The sequence below is a fragment of the Pholcus phalangioides genome, unplaced genomic scaffold (genome assembly GCF_987345545.1).
Source record: "Pholcus phalangioides strain wild (caught in Gottingen) unplaced genomic scaffold, Ppha-v1.0 ptg000015l_1, whole genome shotgun sequence".
Classification (NCBI taxonomy): Eukaryota; Metazoa; Arthropoda; class Arachnida; order Araneae; family Pholcidae; genus Pholcus; species Pholcus phalangioides.
Window position 1 is genome coordinate 60,698,481 of NW_028301608.1, and position 22,062 is coordinate 60,720,542.

Consider the following 22,062-nt stretch of genomic DNA (forward strand, 5'->3'; position numbering starts at 1 on the left):
TAGATGGCAGCACTGAAATATCATACACAACACTAGCTACACACTCAGACTGTTAGGTGCACTCACTTTGTTCCAGACTCTACCACGAAGCTGGGCTGGAAGTGATCTCGGCAACGGGATAAGTCCGGTGGCAGAGACCCTGGCGTTCATTCATTCAGGCCCTAAAGGAGTCATGAGGAGGAATTTTCAGATTACGAAATCGGGCAAAGCCGGGGTAACACAGCTATATAGTCAAACCTCGTTAGTGCGTCACCCGGTTAAAACGTCACTCCGCTTACCGGATCACTTTTTGGAAGTCCCAATTATCTTCAGGCAGGAATTGGCAGTTGTATGGCTTACTCCGTTTAACGAGTCACTCCGCTTATCAAGTCATATTTTTGCTCTCCCAAGAGTCACTCATTACAACGAGGTTTGACTGTACATGTACTATATAGTTTACTTCTTATTTTATTTATATTGCGTGATAATGAAATAAGGCACGATTTGCTTTTTTTTATGAAACCTCTCACATAATCGATAATGAAATCCTCTGATTAAAATGGAAATTCTTAATCATCACGGGAAGGATACATGTCATTTGAGTCTGAACTAGAATTCAAAAATATGGTTTTGCTTGACTAAAGCGCTTAGATGTTGAGTATTAAGTTAGTTGATCAAAGACAGAACAATCGGTTCTTCTCTAGATAACTTATAATAACTTGCTTCAATTATTTATTCATTTTTGTGATTTTTTTATGAGAGTGGAAAAAAAGGACGATTTTCACTAAACATTCTGCAGATTTTTCATTCTGGTGTGTTTATTTTATTATTCGTATAGTCAGAAAAGGCTTTTATTCCTACACAAAATCATTTTTTTATTAGCTCGCTATTGCACTTTACCTTTTGTGAATGCTTTTGATTTTTTTTTTACGTATAACTTCGACTGCTACGCGTATGTGTAGCTATTAAAAATAGGCAGGTGCTCGTGTGCAATGGAGACATCGACATTTGTACAAACTGACGTTGGTAAGAAATTTATCGATGTCACTAGGTCGCAAGTATTTTCGTGAGAAAAAGAAATGTGACATGATTCAAAAATAGCTGATTCAAATCAAAACTTGTTGAAAATCGAAAGAATCCGATACGATTTAAATTATGTTTATAAATAAATAAAGAACTAAATAAATAAGAAAAACAAAACTTGTGTGTGTTTTTACTGTTTCGTAATGTAACCCTTAACGAGCGATTCCTCTCAGAGTTGAATATAATTAGGGTGGAAACCGGATTCGAATATATGCTATGAAGTATCATGCACTAAAGTACCGGTAACTAAAGTAAAATCAACTAAATTAATTTTAAATATGAAAAAAAATATATATATATATATATATATATATATATATATATATACACTGTTGAAGGCTGAAAGTTTATATGGGGTAGCTTGATCTATAAAATTGACCCTTAATTGAATGCGGAGCTGTGTGCACAGGGCCGTAACTAGGATTTTTGCCACCTGGGGAAAATATCATTTTGTCGCCCCCACAAATTTAAAATGCGATAATATTGTAATGATGTGTTCTTTGTTCTAACCTGAAACCTCCCGCTCCCCTAAATTTTGTCACCCGGGACAGTTGCCCTCCTCCCCCAGTTACGCCCTGGCTGTGTATATGTGCAAAGGATTCTTTGAACGTTCATTAGGTACTGAAGCCTGTTTGAAGATAAAAATTCTGAATCACTTTTGCACATAAGGTGAGGCGATATTCTTTCCATTTTATATTTTGAATTTTTGCTGATAGACATCTCAATTAGCGATAACGGTTCTGTGTCTGTTGCAGAGCAAGTGTAGCTGTGATTTCGCTAATTTGTTTTGTTTCCATTTCTTTTCTTTTAAATTGACGTTTACAATTTAGGGAAATGTCCCGGGGCCCCGAGCAGAATGGAGGTCCCCACAAAAGAATGTACGCTTACTTTGCATGTTCATTAGAAATTGTGACAGTTTCTTGTTCGAAATAAACTTCAAAATGTTACGGAGCACAAACACGCCTTTTTCTGAGCGCTGGGGGGGGGGGGGGGGGGAGAGAAAGAGCTAAAATGTGAACTACACATTTCAATTCCCCTCCCCTTCCTCCAAGAACAAGTCTGTCCCTCGGGCCCCGGGAAGGCACGCTTCGGTCCTGTTTCGAAAGTAATCTTACTTCAATACATTCATTTTATATGCGATTTTTGAAGCTTTGCATGCCTTCAATAAGGACCTGTATGAGCAGTACAATTTAAAATAGTTTTTTTTAATGATTTTTCCGGTTTTCAATATGTGCCATTAAATATGGGAAAAAAAATTATCAGATCGATAAAAATGAACAATAAGGGTTAATCCGCCCATGAAAGTTTCGCATCCGAAATCAAATATGGCGGTGGGAAATACATAATTAAACATCAATATGCTTCTGATTCAATCAATTTGAAAATACGATATATTTAGCTTCACATATTGCATTCAAAATTTTTTTTTTTTGTGATTACAGAAATATATTGGAATACGTATTTTTTTTTTTGGTGTTTTAGATTACATACATAGCTGAATACAAGGCCAATTTAGATGCAAGGCAAGCGAAAGGCAAAGACGTTAACATTTTATTTACTTGAAAAAAAAGAAGTTACAATGGCCACCACATATCCACATATATATCGTCGACAATACAGGAAAAAAAGTAGATTAGATAGATTGAGGACACATTTATTTCCGGTTCCTCTCGTTATATAGAATTCATAAATATTATAGATCTTTGATAAATTTTATCAAGATCTTTAATCTTGTAAAGAAAAATGCGACCAGTTAACATATTCGTACTATTAGAATAAAATAAAATAAACACATCAAAAATAGATGTACATGAAAAGAAATACATTCCACAATATATAATGTTAAAAGGGGGAAAAAAATGAAAGTTCAATTTTCTTCTACGAATGTTATTCGACACTAACTGTCACATTTAGATGGGCTTCCTGACGGGTTTATGATAAAAAATAGAGCAAGAAGTTATTTTTACGAGTGCTATTTTCTAACCATTTCTCTTTTAATGTAATATTCCGTTTCTGAAGCATGTGTGTGAGAGAATGCGAGTTACTTCATTATTATCAGCTTTCCTTACAGGGTTTTTCTTTTATAATGATACAACAAAGAAGAAAAAGCCATCCTTTCATTCCTTTTCTAGAAATTCAATGAATTGAAAAAAAAATGTTGAAGTTAAAAAGCAGCTCATATGAAGGTTATTGGAGCGATGACCTCGAACTTCCTTTTCTTTTCGACACTGTTGATGTGTGTGTGTGTGTGTGTAAAACAGAAAATTAATATATCTACTGTTCAAAGTCGGAAATTCTGGCCGATCCGAACGCTTTTTCTATAAATTATCTTCTCTATATACATATACGATTTTCCTTTGAAATGAACTTGTAATTTTTGTGCTCGTTTTTACTGAAAATCGAATTCAGTTCATTTCTAATTTTACATTTTTGTATAACTAATTTTATATTCTTACCCATTTGTATCGTAGCTTTTTTTTCCATCTTGAAAGACCAAAACCAGTGTATAACGACGGCCGCGCAATAAGCACCCCAGTGGCGTTGATACGGAAAAAACATTGTTAGACGTTTCAGTGAAACCTCACTACAACGGTGCTAGATATAACCATGGCCGTCTTAAGAGCATCATGAGCCCTCGGGTCAAGTGATTTTTCTGAGGCCCTACATGGCGAATTCTCAAAAATTTCAATTACTTCTCATTTTTCTGAGGCACCCACGGGCCGTGCCCGGGTAGGCCCATGCGTTAAGAGAGCACTGCATATAACAGTAAACCTCTCTACGACGAATATTTTTTCAAATTTTCAGGATCGCCTATACATGGGCGCATAGAAAAATTCTCTTGCCTCAAATTACAGGTGAACCATTGATCTTAGAGGCATACTTCTAATTAGAAAAGTATCCAAATAACGTGTAGACTTCAGATTCGTCATTCATACGTCTCACAGTGGGATATTTGACCCGAAAACCTGACCAAAATTATTTTTACTTTTTCAGTGGGCTATTTTGCTCTGAAACATAACAGCCTCAATGATGATGAAAATTCCTATCAGAAAATTCCCATTGACGGGAGAGAAGTCAGCGTATATTATCGAACTCTCGAACGTTGTGGAGATCAGTTTATGCTCCTTTATTGGATTATTATTTTGCATTTGATATCATTCGTTATGATTATTTATTTGTTAATATTGAATGTTGAATGTAAGAAACATTTTTCACTGTTTCTTTTGAATGTAGCATTAGTATCGAAATAGTTTGTGTGGGTGTATGTGTGTGACACATTGTCATAGTATGCCTTCTCGGGACCCCGGGGCAGAATTTTTCTTGAGGATCCTCTTGAAAGGGGTTATCATCATTTAAACAAATATAAACTTTTGTGGGGCCCCCATTTGGTTCGGGACCCAGGGGCAGTGTTCCCGGTTGCCCCTGCCTAGTTACGGCCGGGTGTGTGTGTTTTTTTTTTATCTTGACTGCTTATTTCCACGAATGAGACATTACCGAAGACGTTAATACATTCTTTCTTCGCTGTTGGTAAAATTGTGTTACGGGGATGAGTTATTTTTTTTGGTGTAGCTCTTGGATGATATTCAGATACTACAGCTTCAACAAACATCGACAAAACTAATGGGCGTCAACTGGCGTGTTTTTTGTTTTAAACTGACTTGTTGAGTTATATTCCGTTGATTATCTCTATCTTATCCGTAACTAAATCTTTTAGTGAGATTTTTTGAAGCCTTATTTTTATCTTTTTTGTTGTTTATCTGCTCGTGACGTCCTTTTCCCGTATCTAGTAGAAATTATTCTTATGTTGTTTTTTCTTCTCATTTTCGGTATTATTTCCGAGCTGTTCCGTTTTCATTTTCTGGCGCTTTCGCTTGAAACATTAAATTACTTTTTCCGATGCCCGATCGAGCTGTTACTATTAGTTATTAAGGATTCCTTGAAGTCACCAAATCTTATATTTTTCCTGTACATTTGCGTTTTTTTTTAATTGCAACACCCTTACTTTCAGTCTATATTTACTGCAGAAGTCTATATTTACTATCGAGGCTGCGGTCTTCCAGGTTCGATGAGCGAATGCGAGCCGGTCTCCCATTTGGTGTTGTATGAAAGGAGAGAAGGTTAGCACTCCCCTTGACAAGGCCTTCCACTTGAAAAATTCTTTCCGCAGAGAGCAGACAGTCCCATTGGCGTACGCAAAGGAGGGGGGGGGGGGGGGGGGGTCCGGGGTTCTAACATTCCCTGAAGCCGAGATTATAGTGTTATTTTGCAGGCAAAAATTTAAACCCCCCCCCTTTGAGAAGAAAAAAAATTGACCCTCCTTGAGAAAATTCTGCGTACGCCTATGGGCAGACCTACTACACGATACACTGGCATAGCATGAAAATTAACAATCATTTTTATCTTTACTTCAGAAAATGGAAGACGGATGGCAGCATGAACACGAAACAATCGCAACTCGACAACATAATTGCGTTAGGGCCACACGTACACTCAGAACACACATTCCTGCATGTGCCGACTCGTTAGATATTCCGTAGACGAATGCGTACGAGGTGCGTGCCCGGTTACGTAGTAGTAGTAGTCTATATTTATTTGTAATCAGAATTTTTTTTTATTGCCTTAAATTATTTTTTATAAAGTTTACTCCAGGGGTCTTCAACCTTTTTTCAGTCGCGAGCACTGCATTTACCACCCAAGGAAGAACACCCTTACGCCAAGTTCAACATACGAATGCATGAAATGGCAACGATTCTCCCCATTGAAAAGTCTCGTCACAGAGAGCTACAGGCCTACAAACAGTCCAAATATTCAGTCATTACACTTCACTCACTTTTACTTCTGCAATAGGGGACGCGGTAGCCCGGTCGATAAGATGCTCGCCTAAAGTACCAAAGGATGTTTAGAGGTGTCGCGAGTTCGGTACCCGGTTCGTCCTTGTCAGAAAACTTTCCTGACACAGGGGTACAACAAAAAACGGCGACTTGACTGTAGCAAAAAATTGCTACCGCAGGGAGTCCCCCATCGAGGGGTTAGCACACCAACCTCTCGATGAGTATAAAAAAACAAGCCTGCCGTTCGGAATCGGCAATAAATAGTAGGTCCCGGTCAAATTAGCCCTCGTGTGCAGAAAATTACCGTGGTGCGACAAAACTGATCAAATGATCGAACTTCTGAAATATAGACGGCAGCACTGAAAAATCAGACACAACACTATTCACTCAGACTGTAAGGTGCACACACTTACACTTGCGGCGGCACAACTCATCAGGTAGTAAATTACCCATGGCCAGGCCCGTAGCCAGAAATTTCGTTCGGGGGACAACTTTCATTTCGGGGGAGGGAGCAAAATGATAGAACAATAGATTTGGCCATTTTCTCACATTTCGGGGGGGGGGGGGGGGAGGCAGACCCTTAAGCGCCTCCCCCCCCTCCCCACACGGCGATAGACCTGAGTTGTGCTCGGTTTGAAAAAAAAAAGAAAGAACCAATTAAATAAAACATCGACGTATTTACACATATCTACTCAAGGTTCCTCAACCATGAGAATTAGAATGCTTTGTGTTGAAAATTCTGAAAAAATGGCTAGCATTTGCGAGAACTGACACGCACAATTTCTAACCAAAACATGATTCGGTGGGGTCAAACCTCCGACTGACAGGAGGAAACAAAGATTGCCAAAAAAAAAAAAAAAAAAAAATGCACTGTCTATTCAGCTATACAAAGAAATATTTTTTCATGCTTGGGGCCTATTTTGAAAAAAATCGACTTTCGGCCTTTTCAGTTCAAATACCCCCACTGGGCATCGTTCAGATGAGTTCAAAAGCTTGTATAGTTATTAAAATTAAAATATTTTTTTTATGTGGTCCCCCTGTCCCGTTAGAAAGATATTGCGTAGTCTCTCCTGAGGCAAACAAAAAAATTCCACGGTTCCGAGTGCAATATTCGTCGAAATATTTGAATTCAAAAAATCTGAGAAAAGTTGGGGAAGAACAGCATAAACTTCTCTAGCAGACAAGATCATTTTATGCTGTTCTTTTCCCACTGTTCTTCCAAGAGTTTTGGATTCAAATATCTCGGCGAATATTGCACTTTGGAAACGGGGAACTCTTTTGTTGACCTCAGGAGACAAGGCATACTTTCTTATTGGGATTTTTAGGGCTGGTTGCCAAATAAAGATCTAAATATTTTACTTCAGTAACTACACAACCCCTTGCAATATAAATGACGTACTGAGGCTTAAGCAAGGTTAATACACGTATATGAAGGCATCTTAAGTTTTCCTAGGAGCAGGTTTCTACAGCGCGCAGCGTGAAAACGCTGATTTGTAAAAAAAATCTGCACATTTCAGGTTTTTAACCAATTAGCGTTTTCACGCTGCAGAAGTTCTACTGCTAGGAAAACTCTGCTTTACACGTTATTTGGATACTTTTCCTATGTCTCTATATGATCGACGGTTCTCCAGGAATTTCCTATACACCCTGTAGTCTAATGTTTAACTCTTCTCGACACGATATCCTCGCTCTAACAGGTTTGATAAATTCTAGGCGTCATGTATTTAGGCAATCGGTACTGGCACCTAAAATATTTCAGATTTCATTACATTGTCGTGAAACGCGAGGAGGGCATTTATCAAGTCCCAGAAAAGTCAGAAGAAAAACAATTATTGACGGGTTTTTTACCAATACACTCTCAGAATCTGAGAGATCTGCATGTTATTTGGATTATTTTTCCAATCAATTGGAAGTATGCTTCTAGGATCAATGATTCAGGTATTATTCCAGGATAAAGGGAGCCTTTACACACATTCCAGAATGCACCAAATCGTAAAATTCTTCAGAGAAATGTTAATAAAGTACATCAAAGTTTGTAGCAGGAATACGCAGGAATTTTTTTTTGATGAGTAAAAAAAATTTCTTTTACATTTATAATTTAACATTCAAATTTCCTTTGCATTAGTATTGGGTAGCTATGATATTTTTGTGAACATTTGTTAGTTTTCAATTTTGACTTTTCTTAATCAAAGGGCTAATCTTGGCCCTTAGCTTGATCAGAATTGTTCTTTTTGAAATAAATTGACTCCTAAAAGTATGATCCACAAAAAATATATCAACCTAACACGAATGTTGTGCGGGAGAAAAATAAGGATGCACTGAGCATCACAAATGGAAATACAAGCATTTATATTGAACTTGAATAAGAAGCAACAAAAAACTGCCACTTTGTCAAGTATTAAATTTTTAATTAACCAAAGGCCAGAATTAGTTTAATTACAAAACATTTGACTTTAAGAGAAATCTTAAGAATTAGAGTTTGGTCCTTTCTTCCTTCCAAATGTGACAACAACATTCACGAAACGCCTATTGAATTGCATCCTTCGCTTGGCGCGTCCGGTTTTCTTCTTTTTCTTTTCCTGCTTCTCAACCTGTACAAATAAATTTAATTCCATTAAAATTTTTTTAAATATTGATTCAATTCTTCTACATACATATTCACAAACAATAATAAGTGATCACAGATACAGATAAACTATATTTAAGGAAAAAATTAAATAAAAATATTTCATGCCTAATTAAAGCTTAAAGTTGTCTCACTAAATTTATTTTATTTAAAAAAAAGAATTTATTTTTAAAATCTATTTATTTATGAAGTTTCAGAATGAAATTTTTGTGAACTAGATTTTCTCCGCTATCACACTCTTTTTTCAATGATAACTAGTAAATGTTACGATTGCAAAGATAATGGTTTAACTCAAATGTACGTGAATCCGGATATGCGAACCTACTTTCAAGACTCAAACCAGGGGAAGTACCATATCTTCATCCTTTGATAGCACTTGATCTAATTGTATCATCAGATGGTGAAGCAACTGAAATTTCGTTTTTGCCTTTATCTAAAGACTTAAAAAAACGTATGGAATACTTTTGTTTACACCAAGAAGGTTCAATCTCAGGGTATTACTGAACCACACACACACCTCGTCCATATTCCTCTGCGGAACTTCTAACGAATTGGTGCATGTTGGAATATGCGTGTACATATAGCGAGCCTTATTCTAGCATTTGTTTCAGTGTAATGTTGCCATTTGCCATCAATTTTTCTATGAGTGAAGTGAAATGATTGAATAATTGTACCGTTGTCTGCCTGTTGCAAGATTGTGGCAAGATTTTTTATCAAGGAGATCGGCTTGCATTTGTGATCTTACACTGACACTGTTTATCGGCATCCCCCACAGCACCTATTGGTAAATTTTGATGCTTAACCTCTGATCAACGACTCTATACTCAAATTCAACATGAATATAATGCTTTGGTCAGCATGTGAAATGAAAAAAGGCACTCTTCTTGATTGAAGCAATTGAAGAAAGGAAAAAAAGCACAGAATTGGATATAAGAATTTGGTCATTTTTGTCGCACCACGGTCATTTTCTGCACATGAGGGCTAATTAGACCGGGACCTACAATTTATTGCCGATTCCGAACGGCAGGCTTGTTTTTCATACTCATCGAGAGGTTGGTGCGCTAACCGCTCGATGGGGGACTCCCTGCGGTAGCAATTTTTGCTGCGGTCAAGTCGCCGTTTTTTGTTGTACCCCTGTGTCAGAAAAGTTTTCTGACAAGGACAAACTGGGTATCGAACTCGCGACACCTCTAAACATCCTTTGGTACTTTAGGCGAGCATCTTATCGACCGGGCTACCGCGCCCTAAGAATTTGGCATTACAGTGCTCACAAGCCAGGGTTTGACAAATATCAGGCCCCACCGGAATCGAAAAATTTATACTGACAACTAAATTCTTCTGTGATTAGAAAAATTGAATATGAAAATTTTCATAATTTGTATACCAATATGGAAAGGGGATAACCAAGTTCTGAAGAAAAATTTTGGGTAGTTTTTCTTGGGGGAAAAAAAATAAAAGATTGGCGGAACTTGGCAGATTCCCACAACTTGTCAAATTATGCTACAAGTACCAGATTTAAGATGCCTCAACTGAATTTTTGTCCTCAAGGATGGCACTGACAGGGCTACAACACAGGAACCCTTGATTTTTATTATTTTTTTCACAATATAAATTCATTATAGAGAAACATATGAAAAATTTGACCTGGGACATGCCCAAGTTCTCAACACTGTGCAAAATGTAGTGGTCATGGTCCAAATCAGTGATGGGCCCACGAAAGGTTTTGATCTGGCCAAAAGGATCATTTTGGTAGAAAAGTGTAAATAAACAGCACAATAAATACCTAGGCTTACCCTATTCACTTCATGAAAATAAAAGAAACCGAAAATCAGAATTCATATGGGGAGGCGGGTTATTACAAATTATTTCCAAAAAATTTCAAAAGTCAAGCAAAGTTGCAAATTGCAGCCAAAAAATTATCAAAGACAAGTTACCAATTATATGCAAAAAAATTGTCAAATGTAAGTGAAGTTGCCAACTACTGCTGAAATCGCCAATATCGGGAAGTAAGGAGCAGCACTTCCACAAGATGTAATGGTCGAAAGATTCATAATTCACTAAAAAAACGTATATATTTGATAAATACAGCCAAACCTCGTTAGAGTCACTCTTGGGCGAGCAAAAATATGACTTCGTAAGGAGAGTGACTCGTTAAACGGAGTAAGCCATAGCTGTGCCGATTCCTGTCTGAGGACAATTGACCAGGTAAGCGGAGTGACGCACTAACGAGGTTTGACTGCATAAGATGAATATTATATGTTTATACATAACAAATTAATTATGATATATGAATTATCTAATGATAATTACAACTAAATCATAAAAAATCTAAATTATTGATTTAAAAAGCAAGCCTCATCAAAAATGAGAAAAAGAATTTAAAAAAAAAATTCGGACATCCAAGAGCATGGGAATATCCCGTAAAATACAGGTCACACACGTATGGCCACATTATACATACAAGTTTCTGACCCACAAGCGATAGAAATACAGCATATCTGGCCCATGGACTGAAAAGTTAACCCATCACTAGTCTAAAGTAACTCAAGAATTTAATAGCTCGAGATTCTTTAGCAAAAGGAGGGCATTTTAATAACATGTGAATAAAATTAAGACATGTTTACCTTTGGCGTTTGGCCTTTCACTTTACCAGCACGAGCTAAAGAACCGTGGACTTTACCTAAGGAAGAAGATAAGCAAAATCAATGAAGTGACAGAACAAGCCTCTGAATTACATTTTGCAACTTGTTTAAAACGAATAGCTTCCTGAAAAAGCAAAATTTGTAAAATACCTTTTTATAAAAAAATTACCAATGTTCTAAAATATCTACATCATTCAAGTCTGATTCAAACAAGAGACAGTAATGTTCTTGAGCTGGAAGTTTATATATTACCCGATATTTTCAAGACACTTTTTTTTTTGTTTCAGAAAAACCTTTCCCCATGCAGAAGCTAAAAACTTTTTCGGAAAAATTCTTGTAATTTTTTTTGATATTGTTTACCAGATTATTTATAAAATATGTCAAGCAGCAATTACTAAACAGAATGCTGCTACATGCCCTCCTGAATCTAATTGACAGCCCATAGAATTTATTACACAAGTCTGGGGAATCATGACTCTTCATGGATACAAGAGGGATCTTGGTGAAAAACTAATGCAAATCAGGCTGAAAATAGGTAGAAATATCGCATGACCCTGTAAAATTAATGCCATGACAAATGAGTTTAATTTTTATCAAAGGTGATCCATAAATCATTCAAGCATTGTTTTGGACAAAGTGCAATGAGATGGCTGTTTTTACAAGGTCGTCATAAAGAATTTCTGCCTACAGTAGAGATTATTGGAAATGGTCAGACCTGCAGCCAGTCTGACTACTAAGGTAATAAAATGACACAAAAACTAAATTAAACGCCAGCATATGGAAAAAGCATAGTCTGGTCTGGCTTGTCTTAAAAAAACTTTAAATCAATGTTTTCTAAAGTAAGTGATACTGCCCTCTCGAGAACACTGGAATGGATTATGGGACTGTAGAAACTATGGGTAAAACGAAGATGTTATGAATTGTACGGACCAAATAGGTCCCTAAGAGCTGCATTGTGTATGTTTTGTCTTTTGTTCTGTTGTCTTTATTTATTTTGTATATTATTTGTATTCTGTATTCATGTATTTATGTGTTGTTTTACAATGAAAAATTGTGAAAAATTGGCCAACATGACTGGTGTGTGTTATTTCAATACTCATGGATGAATAACTATGGGCACTAACCGTGAATTTATGTAAAAGTTTTGTGCATATATATATGTTTAGGTGCTAGGCATCTATCTGGGGACATATAATAAGAGCTAGCTCATGACGCACTGAGTCTGTATCAGCTGACATTATCGCCCTGACAGAACCAGTTAATTGCCAGTAGCTACCCTGGTATTTTAAGATTGTGCTGCAATCTTAAAATACCAGGGAAAAAATTAAACGTGCCCATTTAAATGTATTAAGTATCCTACTTAAATAGTTAAAATGTATTGCTGCTGTGGTGGTAGAGTGGTGGACTTGCATCGCGAGTACCCAGGTTCAAACCCCACATCGCCATAGCGGTGGTTGATAGAAATTGATTTTCTGTGGTTCTCAACTTTGAGGCACAAACACGAGCCGACAAGAAGTCTCGCCACAGAAAGCAACAGGCCCACAACAATACAATTATTTAACCATTACACCTCACCTCATTCATAGTTGGAAAAATTAGTGACAGCATTAAGCAGGAACAAACTTCACGTCAGGTTTACAACACGTATATTCACATCCCAACATGTACCAATTTGATAGAAGTGTGGTAATTGCTATGGCAATTTGCTAGTTAAAAAGTATTTAGAGCAGTGACACCACACACCCCACACATACAGATAAATCCTGCTCATTTTTTTTTAAGTTTCTATTTGTGCTGTCAGCTCAGACAAGAGACAGTGGTCTGTGAAATTAAACCCCACGTGGCTTTAGTAAGCATTGAACCCTCAAGAATCAGGACTGAACAAAATGACTGCCAAAGACATGCAAAAATTTTCACTGGGCATGTAATTTTTTTTCAGCTACATTCTAACACATTAAATATTAATTTGTACATGTCTAGCTCTGTTAAACATTAAGCAGGAAGCTCTGGGGGAAAAATTATAAGGGAGGTTCAAGAAATGTCTGGAATATTCTGTTCAGCATAAATGAATGGACACTATGATTGTGAATATGGAACCCAACGCTCTCCAAAGCAGAACGTTTAGCACTGTTCTGCGACAAGCCCTAAGCTGACTGGAAATTTACTGTGGTAAAAATCCCCATACATGTAATAGTGTTTTTTACACTTATTCTTAAAATTCTTACAAATTGTTCTGCAACGTACGTAGCAGATTTTGGCACATTCTGCTTTGGGGCCAACTCTTATTATAAACGAAAAAGTGATGTCACTTCTGTGTGTTCGATTTTAGAGCACATGCACATTACTGACAAGTGGATGTTGCTCTACACTTGTTAATGCCAGATATACCGAAAACTGGATGCTATGTGTTGCAATTGATAAGTTAAATTAGTACTACGTCTATCATCCGCTATAAAGTAGAATGCTTCGAGGTATAGAAGGTATCCTATATATTTTCTAAGGTAGAATGTACAACCATTTGAACCAATAACAGGTTATTTATTCAAACCCCACCCACAATTAGTTTTTTTCCTACCTCATCATCTTCAATTTATCTCATTCTTCGAGAGATTTTTCCCTCCCTCTTACTGGAGCCATCAGACCAACCCTTGGAGAGGGAAACGTGTTTTCAATTTTCTTGCTGGGTACTGTTACCCAAATTTTATTGCCCTAATGCCTTTTTGTAAGAGCGGTACCTACTGCAGACGTGCCAACTTAAAAAAAAAATTCATAAAATTTTTTTTTTTTAAATAAATTAAGAAAAAGTTACATTCTTCCCCCCTTCCCCAAAGCACATTCTGCATTGCCCCTGAGAAGAATATAATTCTATGCCAGTCTTTCCATGCAGAATAGTGAAATCACATCTACATACTGTTCATAAAGTGTGTTTCTTTTCATGGATGCTATCAGTGATTGATAATCTTGGGTATATGAATTCTTAAAAGCTTTATATGTAGCTGTATATAGCTTAAAGTTTTATATTTTCTTTCTAAAGATGTTTAATCGGAAGAAACGCTTTTAAAAAATTCAAATGACAAAGCTGCAGACGAAAAAATGTGTTTACTGTGCGGCTGTTAATGGAATACAATAACGATTATACAGGAATTTCGGCAACGAAGGTCATGCCCCTGATAAATGATTGCCGATAAATGCTACAAAAACAAAGTCGCATCTTTGCCAGTTGCTTAAATGTGGTCACAAAGACTTTTTTTTACGGATGCTCGATGATAATGACTACTGCTGTCCTCTACGGGTGTTTTCCCTAACGACGACGGTAATTATTGACGCCATGACAACGTGAAATCTAATTTTCTGCCAAAATCCAGAGAAATTTTCACAAATCGGGAGAGCGGGAGGAAGGATGAAAAATCGGGAGAGTTGGCAGGTCTGCTACTGTAGTTTGATAGTCACTTTCGGGTGCCAGAAGACACTGCAGGATTGAGGAAAACCATATTATTGGGTCGCATAATACTTAAACCCATCCATGGATCCACCAAGTTATCCATTGCACAGTTCCAGATAACGCAAGCGGCCTGCAGCAATTTTCCAGATGACTTAAGTAATCTGCAAAACAATTGCAGATTGCATAAGTGAACAGCACCACTGTTCAAGATCACTCAAGAAACCTGTGACACGTTCTCAAACCAACGAAGTGGCCCCCACTATCCTAAAGGTTGAGCACCCTTGATGTATATAAAATTAACTGAGCGCAGGACTTCAAAATCTGCTGTAACATCAACTAAAGCTCCTTCACAAATCAGGCAAAGAGAAAGAATGATGTCATTGCAAGTCTTCTGCCAAACACCAAATACACTTCCCCCTCTGTATATATCGTCAGCCAATAATTGTAAGTTTTTATTAATAAATAATACGGACAGGAAATTAGGAATTACATGTGGATGGGCAAGAAATTACATGAATATTTAAAAAAACTTTTCCTTTCAAATTTATACCAACACATAAACATAAAAATATACACTCACCTCCCTTGAGCCTCACACAAACATCAACAGTCGCGCCATCTGTCAAGCAATTCCTAATATCTTCCTTATCATCTAATGGAAGACCACCATGATAGAGAATCAATTCCTCGTTGCTGCCATTTTCAACTCCTTGAACAAGAGCCTTTAAAGAATTTACAAATAATTAAGACACTTGAAAACGATTGGAACATGCACAAAAAAAATATCATTGATACTGTAAGCCAATACAGACAGTTAAATTATGCTACAACTACTAAGACTATGCAATTTTCTTCGGACCAGCAAACCAAAAACATAACAAGCTTTTCAATGTAATCTGGCGTTTTCAATAAACACTCACTTTCAAGTTTCCAATCTTCCCATCTTGAACTTCAACTGCTTGTGTATCCTGAAAACGCAAAAATAACTGCATGGCTCGAACCCTACAAATCATACAAAGTGAACAATATAAGTTTCATAAAACAACTCAATTACTCTATACTGAATGCAAGTTGCTTATAAACTCCAGTTTCCGTGATAAAATACCTAAAACTAAAGGTTTCATAATGATTGAAAAATTTCGATTTCAAAGCTTATACAAGAGCCCAGGGCTGGATAAACACTGGAGAAAAATCTAGGTGCCAGGACAATTTTTACCTGAAGGAAAAAGGTACAAAATAATTTTGACTTTTTACAGAGCGTTGTTTGCAGATATGCCACTATAAATTCCAAATATTTTGGGCTGCTCTCATCCTGCAATTTAGTAACTACACAAAGAAAATTTTAGGGGCCAATACCAAGTTTTTAGTCACCATGGCACCCTGGAACCTGGGATTTATCCAAATCTGAAAAGCCTCAAAGCAGAATGTTTTACATTGTTCTACAAACCCTCTGCAGTACAAATTCTGCCTAAGATTGTTCTGCGATGCATTTTGTAATTTTCAGCACGCTTTGGGAATAAGTAACTCCTCGACAAAACACAGTAAAACTTTTGCGGTCACCGTCGGGACAAAAAAAATTCATCTGTAAAAGAGCCGACCATCACCAAGAGTTTGAAATGCATGCTTTTATTATATATGCAAGGAAATTTGGCCGTAAAAAAGGTGTCCGCAATAACAATATTCCACTTCTCTTTCACTAAAACAAACATGTTTCAGTTTTGTTTGTCTTAATACAGCCAAATTCGGTCTGCAGTAAAAAAAATTCACCTGCTGACCCGCAGCTTTTGGGAGTCACGAATAAACATTTATCAAAGGAAAAATTTGCTATTTACCAGGGAAAATACGTAGTCAAGTATTTTAACAAAGATTTTGACAGCTGGCTCATGTGAAGATAAAATCAAAGACCTGGATTTATCTTTGCATGAGCCAGCTGTCGAAACCTCTTCAGTAATAGCAGTGTGACATCTTCAGATAAGTTGCCATCTGGCATAGGCGGAGAGACTTGGAAGTCTGGGGACACGATGTGAATTCATATATGTATTAGATCAGTCGACTCCACCTTTGAATGCCCCCCCCCCCACACACACATCTCCATTCATGCCACCTGGTGACAGTGTCAGAAATTGTGAGCTTTGACATGAATTGTGAAACCAAAGGTCTGGCTTGTACAGCCCAGTTCAGTGCACACAAAGAGGATTCACTGGCCTCACTGTCTAGTGAACTCACCCAACAAGTGAGAGGACTTGGGTTCGATTCCCAGCAAGGCCAAATGAATTTTCTTTGCTGGATTTATTTTCACATCAGCCAGCTGTCGAAACCTTTGTGACATCTTCAAACCAGTATTTTTACACTAGAAAGTATTGCACTGCCTTTTTCCTCAAAAAAAAAATTTATGACCTCTCAAATTTCTTAGCATTTGTGGGAAATTTTGGTCAAGTGGACAAATTGTGGCCAATTTTTCCCAGGAGTTACCATCACCGTATCACGAGACGAAATAAGACTTGACAATCTTACTGTCAATCTTAATAATCAGTTACCACACAGAAAATAACAAACCAAGAAATTTTTTTTTTTTGACCTGATACCTATGTAAAACACTTAAAATACACAGATAAAATGTTATACTTTATCAAATCAAGTCCTATACAATATGGCGGCTAGGACCACGAAAACGTGGTTTGCTCAGTCAAACAAAAACGTGCTTATCTGTCAATACATACGTAATGAACAATCACGAGCGAGAAACAAATCAATATCAAAAATTTATAACCAAATAATTTTAAATTATTACAGCACGAAGCAATAACTTACTTTGACTTCGTACCAATAAATTGACCACGCAAATGGAAAAGTTACTGCAACACGTGAGGAACGCAATGGCAAGTAAGCTCTTTTCTCCCTTCTCCATCTCTTGTTGTTGGTCTTTCATAGATTTATAAAAGCAGTAGAAAATATAAAAAGATTTTAATTGGTAATTTGCAGTTAAATATTGTTTGAAATTATTCAATCAGGCATAACTTATTCTTCATCTTTATTTGTTTGAATCTCCTCTAACTCACAATCATTGCTACTAGATTGGTTTCATCTCCCTTTTTCAAGATCGGAAAGCTGTTACTGTTTGTTTCGGATTTCTCGATTTCCAGTACTATCAACACTGTACTGTAGGGCTGTAACATGGTGAAATTATCAAATTATTTATGTTGAGATTTTATTGTATTGAAACATGCTTTTATATGTTTTAATAAAATATAATTCTGTGTCTTGAAGCTGTCTAATTAAGGTGGAAATTATTTATTAGCTTTCGCAAGAAATGGAGTCGTTGATAAACCTTGTGGAAACCGAGTTATCCGAGCAAACCTTGAACGCTCTTCGAGAATTTTACAGAGAAGAAGCCGAAAAAAGACTCATTTCAGCTGATTCTGATGCAGTTGAAGAGGACTGGGTAAGGTCATTTTTTAATATTCAAGCTTTAGTATATTACATACAATGTATAGGCTATATTACGCGAAACAGCTTGGATAATGGTCACCACTTTTTCCGTCGATAAGTCGCCGAAGCTTACATAATAGGTTGCCGTACCTTAAAAAATGTTAGAAGCAGATCCACTTTATTATCAGTCTTGTAATGACAGCTTTTTTCACTTTTTATCAATATTTTTTTAACTTAATCAGCATCACAGTTTGAATCCATCATCCTATGCTGAAGTTTGAGCAAAATGTCCAGTAAATTTAAGTAATTCATTGACGATATATCATATTTATCAACAGAAGCTAGGATTATACGTAATCACCAGTAAATGTGACGAATTTGCAAAATTTATCATACTTACCAAAATTTTCTGTGATTATACATGATCACTGGATTTATCACATTTAACATAACTTTATATTATGTAAACTTAAACCGCAACCTCACTTCATGATAAATTAGTCGTAAAAAGGGATAGAGGAAAACTCCAATGGGGTATTGGGACAACTATCACAGATAAAATTATATTATTTATGCTCAAGATATCAGGCTGTAAGATTGACTGGTGAAAATTGTTAGGTAATCATTTAATACAGTGGTTCTCAAACTATATATAATCCCATATCAACCAACTATGGGATCCTTTTCATCCCACGAATATGTGGCTTTTGTTGGAAACTGGCCGTTATATGAGGTTTCACTGTATCGAAATTCTAACCGCATTTATAAGGGTACCACAAATGTAAAAAGTTTGTGAATCATCGACTGAATCAATAAGTACAGTAGAGCAGGGCTTGACAAATCAAGGAAAAATTTAGGCACCACCCTAGGCACGAAGCATTTATCTCCCCCTACAAAAGTGTTACCAAACAAAAAAATTTGGCGCCAATGATAATTTTTCAGTCGCCATGGCGAACTGTTACCTGGGATTCATTAAGCCCTGCAGCAGACGTTGCTTATTGTGATCTTGGATGCTATAATGTGTTTGTTAAGACCAGATATGTATCACAATATTGAAAAATTTTGTATTTATCACGATTTTGGTTTATATTCTTTTTTCTTCTGCTGAATGTTTGTTTTCTGCGAAGTTACGCCAAACTTCCCCTTCCCCCATAAGTTATCAGTGTTATTCTACAGACTGTATAAGAAGTTAAGAGGAAACCATCCTACCACATTGATAAGCATTTCCATACTCTGTTCACACTGTCCTCATCGGGTAGGTAGGTAATCCTTAAGATCTATGTAGGTATAGTCCGTGCTGCGTTTGTAATTGATAGTTCTTTATTTATGTGCACTTTTCAATAAATGGTATCAACATGATGGAATTATTAAGGCTCAGATTTTTATAACCTAAAGGTGAAAATGTCGTTGCTGAGATAGGTTAAAAAACCTGAATTTCAAGTTTTTTAACTGATCAGTAACAACGTTCCACCTTCAGGTCATAGAAATCCGATCGCTAGTAATTATTGTCCTATTTCTGAAATAGTTTGTCAGAAAATTAAAAAAAAATGCTCTTTGATGTCTAATTTTTCTTTGAACAGGAATTGAGCCAGTTTTGGTATGATGAAAAAACAGCTGAAACTTTGTCAAACATCGCTTTAAAAACTGCTGGTGAGAATGGAAGGTATGTAGCTATCTATTTTAAATTTGTTTGCCTGATGTTTCAATGTACATAATCTCTTTAACCGTCTTATAAACACTAATATATGTTGAAAATGTCAGTTTACAATACTGGGGTTTTTTTCTTTTCTTCAAAATTGGTCAAATAATCTGTGTAATACTAATTTTGGTTTTGATTTTATTGTGTAGCATAGCATGTGTTTCAAGTCCTACAGTGTTTGCTGCGTTGTGGAAAAAGGAGAACTTCAAAGCAAAACTCTTTGAGTATGACAAGCGATTCCAGGATTTATATGGCGAATATTTCATATTCTACGACTACAACAAGCCTTTGAATATTCCAGAAGAGATGAAGTCAGCTTTTGATGTTGTAATAGTCGATCCTCCTTATCTATCAAAAGAATGCTTAGAGAAGACTGCTCAGACAGTTAAATTGCTTTCTAAGCAATACATTGTTCTCTGTACAGGTGAAAAAATTTTAGGTTTTTTTTAAACACACCATTTTCTTTGTAAAATGTAATTAATCAACTTAGCCTTTTTATGCAGTTTTGTTTTTGTTAGATATTAATTTGTTATAATTTTTTATTTTATTCCTATTGAATAAAACTGGTATATTTTAAATTTTTCCATGGTTTGAAAATTTAAAATTTATTGATCAAAATCCTTTATGATAATAATATTTGTGTTTGTTTTTATTTATTTTTTAGAAATTGTGTAAGTACCATACAAGTCATCACCATATTGTTCCCTAAGCTTTTATTATTTGTGTATTATCTATTGAGTTATTATTGGATGGAATTTGTTATTTTTCCCTCTGAAATATCAAAAAAAAAAAAAAAAATCACAAAATCTAACAATCTATTACAGTAAAACCTGTGAGTTTGGACACCTCTCCCCCTTTTTAATGAGTGTATTCAATGAACTATAATGGTTTTACCCAGAATGTCCACGACACTGTATCCCTATAGCTTGGACACCTCTAACTAGGATAGATAAAATAGAACTGTGTGTCCATGCAGTTGTACATAGGTGTCCAATGTAGACAGGTTTTACTGTAGGTTTTATGTTTTCAACATTGCAATTTAACAGTGTAGCAGTAGAAGATGGTTTTATGAAATGATTAGTCATGCATAATACATAATCTTGTGTCCATATGGGTGTGTAATGAACCTGGTGGATGACAGATATTTAACAGTGTTTTTTGTGGTATTAATGTGATGGTATAGAGCTTCATATAGCTCAGTATTGATCAGTAGAAACATGAACTCTGATTTGTACGAAAACACGAGATAATAGCTTGCTTCCTGCACTGCAACAGTTTTTAATGATCAGCATGATAATGTTTCTATCCATAAAATGTGGGAAGTTATATTGTGACGTAATACTGAAAAAAAAATGCTCTTATCGCTCATAGACCATAAGCTTAACATGCTGCTGAATCACTTATTGATGCATATAGAAACGTCCTTTCCACTTGTCAATACAAGATTCATCGAAAGACTGGTTATTTGTGGAGATGAAGATTACAAGGAAAAAAATTCATCACTGCCCCCCCCCCCCCCGGGGACTCGAACCCCGGTCTCTTGCTTGCCGGACGAGTGCTTTACCATCTAAGCTATGGAAGCAGATAGAATATTTCAACCTTGGAGCGTATATATATATGTTGAAAGGCACCGTACATGGACAGCGTCAACAATCAACTAATAGCTCGTGAATGACAAAGGCCAACCAGATGGCCATATGCATATAGAAACGTCCTCTCCACTTGTCAATACAAGATTCTGCCCCATGGGGGCAGTGATGAATTTTCTTCCTTGTAATCTTCATCTCCACAAATAACCAGTCTTTCGATGAATCTTGCACTTATTGATGATTTGCAATGCAGGGGATGAAGATTGGGTGAATTTTTCCAAGGCAAACTAAGGCATGGTGGAAATTCTACAGTGGGTGCAAAAAATGACCATGAGTGGAAAAAAATTCATAGATAAAAATGGGAAATTAAAAATTGCAAGGTTTTTGATATATATTCCCCTCTTTATAAATGAGTGAGCAATGTTGCATATTTATCACCAAAGTTCTAGCCAAAACAGGTGGTAGTGTTTTCATTCAATAACCACCAATTTCAAGGTCAGGTCCTATGTCTGCCTCTGTTTTTTCTTTTCCTTCTTAACACTCATGTGTAGAAGCTTGAAAATACTTTAATAATTAAAAAAATAATAAAATAATTTTGCTATTTTTGGTCTTCATTTCCGTCTTAAACCTGATGATTCAATTAATCTACTGTTTTCCTTATATGATAGACCATTAAAACTGTGTACGGAGCCTTTCAACATTTATCTGTTTCCATAGCTTAGTTGGTAGAGCACTCGTTCA

The 22,062-nt window shown here is 36.3% G+C and overlaps 2 protein-coding genes and 1 pseudogene across 4 annotated transcripts in view; 2 read left to right on the forward strand and 1 right to left on the reverse strand.

Annotated features, from left to right (window-relative positions):
- LOC149076392 (EEF1A lysine methyltransferase 1) overlaps positions 1-22,062 on the forward strand; it is a 28,931-nt gene that overhangs the window by 6,117 nt on the left and 752 nt on the right. The window contains exons 1-4 of one of the 2 annotated variants that reach the window (XM_089243933.1): positions 17,675-17,781; positions 17,903-18,046; positions 19,614-19,696; positions 19,882-20,156. In XM_089243933.1, the coding sequence (XP_089100059.1) occupies positions 17,779-17,781; positions 17,903-18,046; positions 19,614-19,696; positions 19,882-20,156 (505 nt within the window). In that variant the 5' untranslated portion in view covers positions 17,675-17,778. Of the gene's footprint in view, positions 1-17,674; positions 17,782-17,902; positions 18,047-19,613; positions 19,697-19,881; positions 20,157-22,062 lie in introns of those variants that run through there. The other variant, XM_089243935.1, reaches the window with a different exon arrangement.
- LOC149076393 (U6atac minor spliceosomal RNA) lies at positions 5,159-5,204 on the forward strand (annotated as a pseudogene).
- Positions 8,282-17,513, reverse strand: RpS30 (ribosomal protein S30). Of its 2 annotated transcripts, none has more exons than XM_089243936.1 (5): positions 17,416-17,513; positions 15,525-15,606; positions 15,185-15,326; positions 11,145-11,200; positions 8,282-8,485 (listed from the first exon to the last, which is right to left on the reverse strand). In XM_089243936.1, the coding sequence occupies exons 2-5, from the start codon at positions 15,594-15,596 to the stop codon at positions 8,360-8,362; spliced, it is 396 nt and encodes a 131-aa protein (XP_089100062.1). In that variant the 5' UTR covers positions 15,597-15,606; positions 17,416-17,513; the 3' UTR covers positions 8,282-8,359. The 2 variants fall into 2 exon arrangements, with proteins under 2 accessions (XP_089100062.1, XP_089100063.1); XM_089243937.1 differs by having other exon boundaries at positions 17,325-17,427.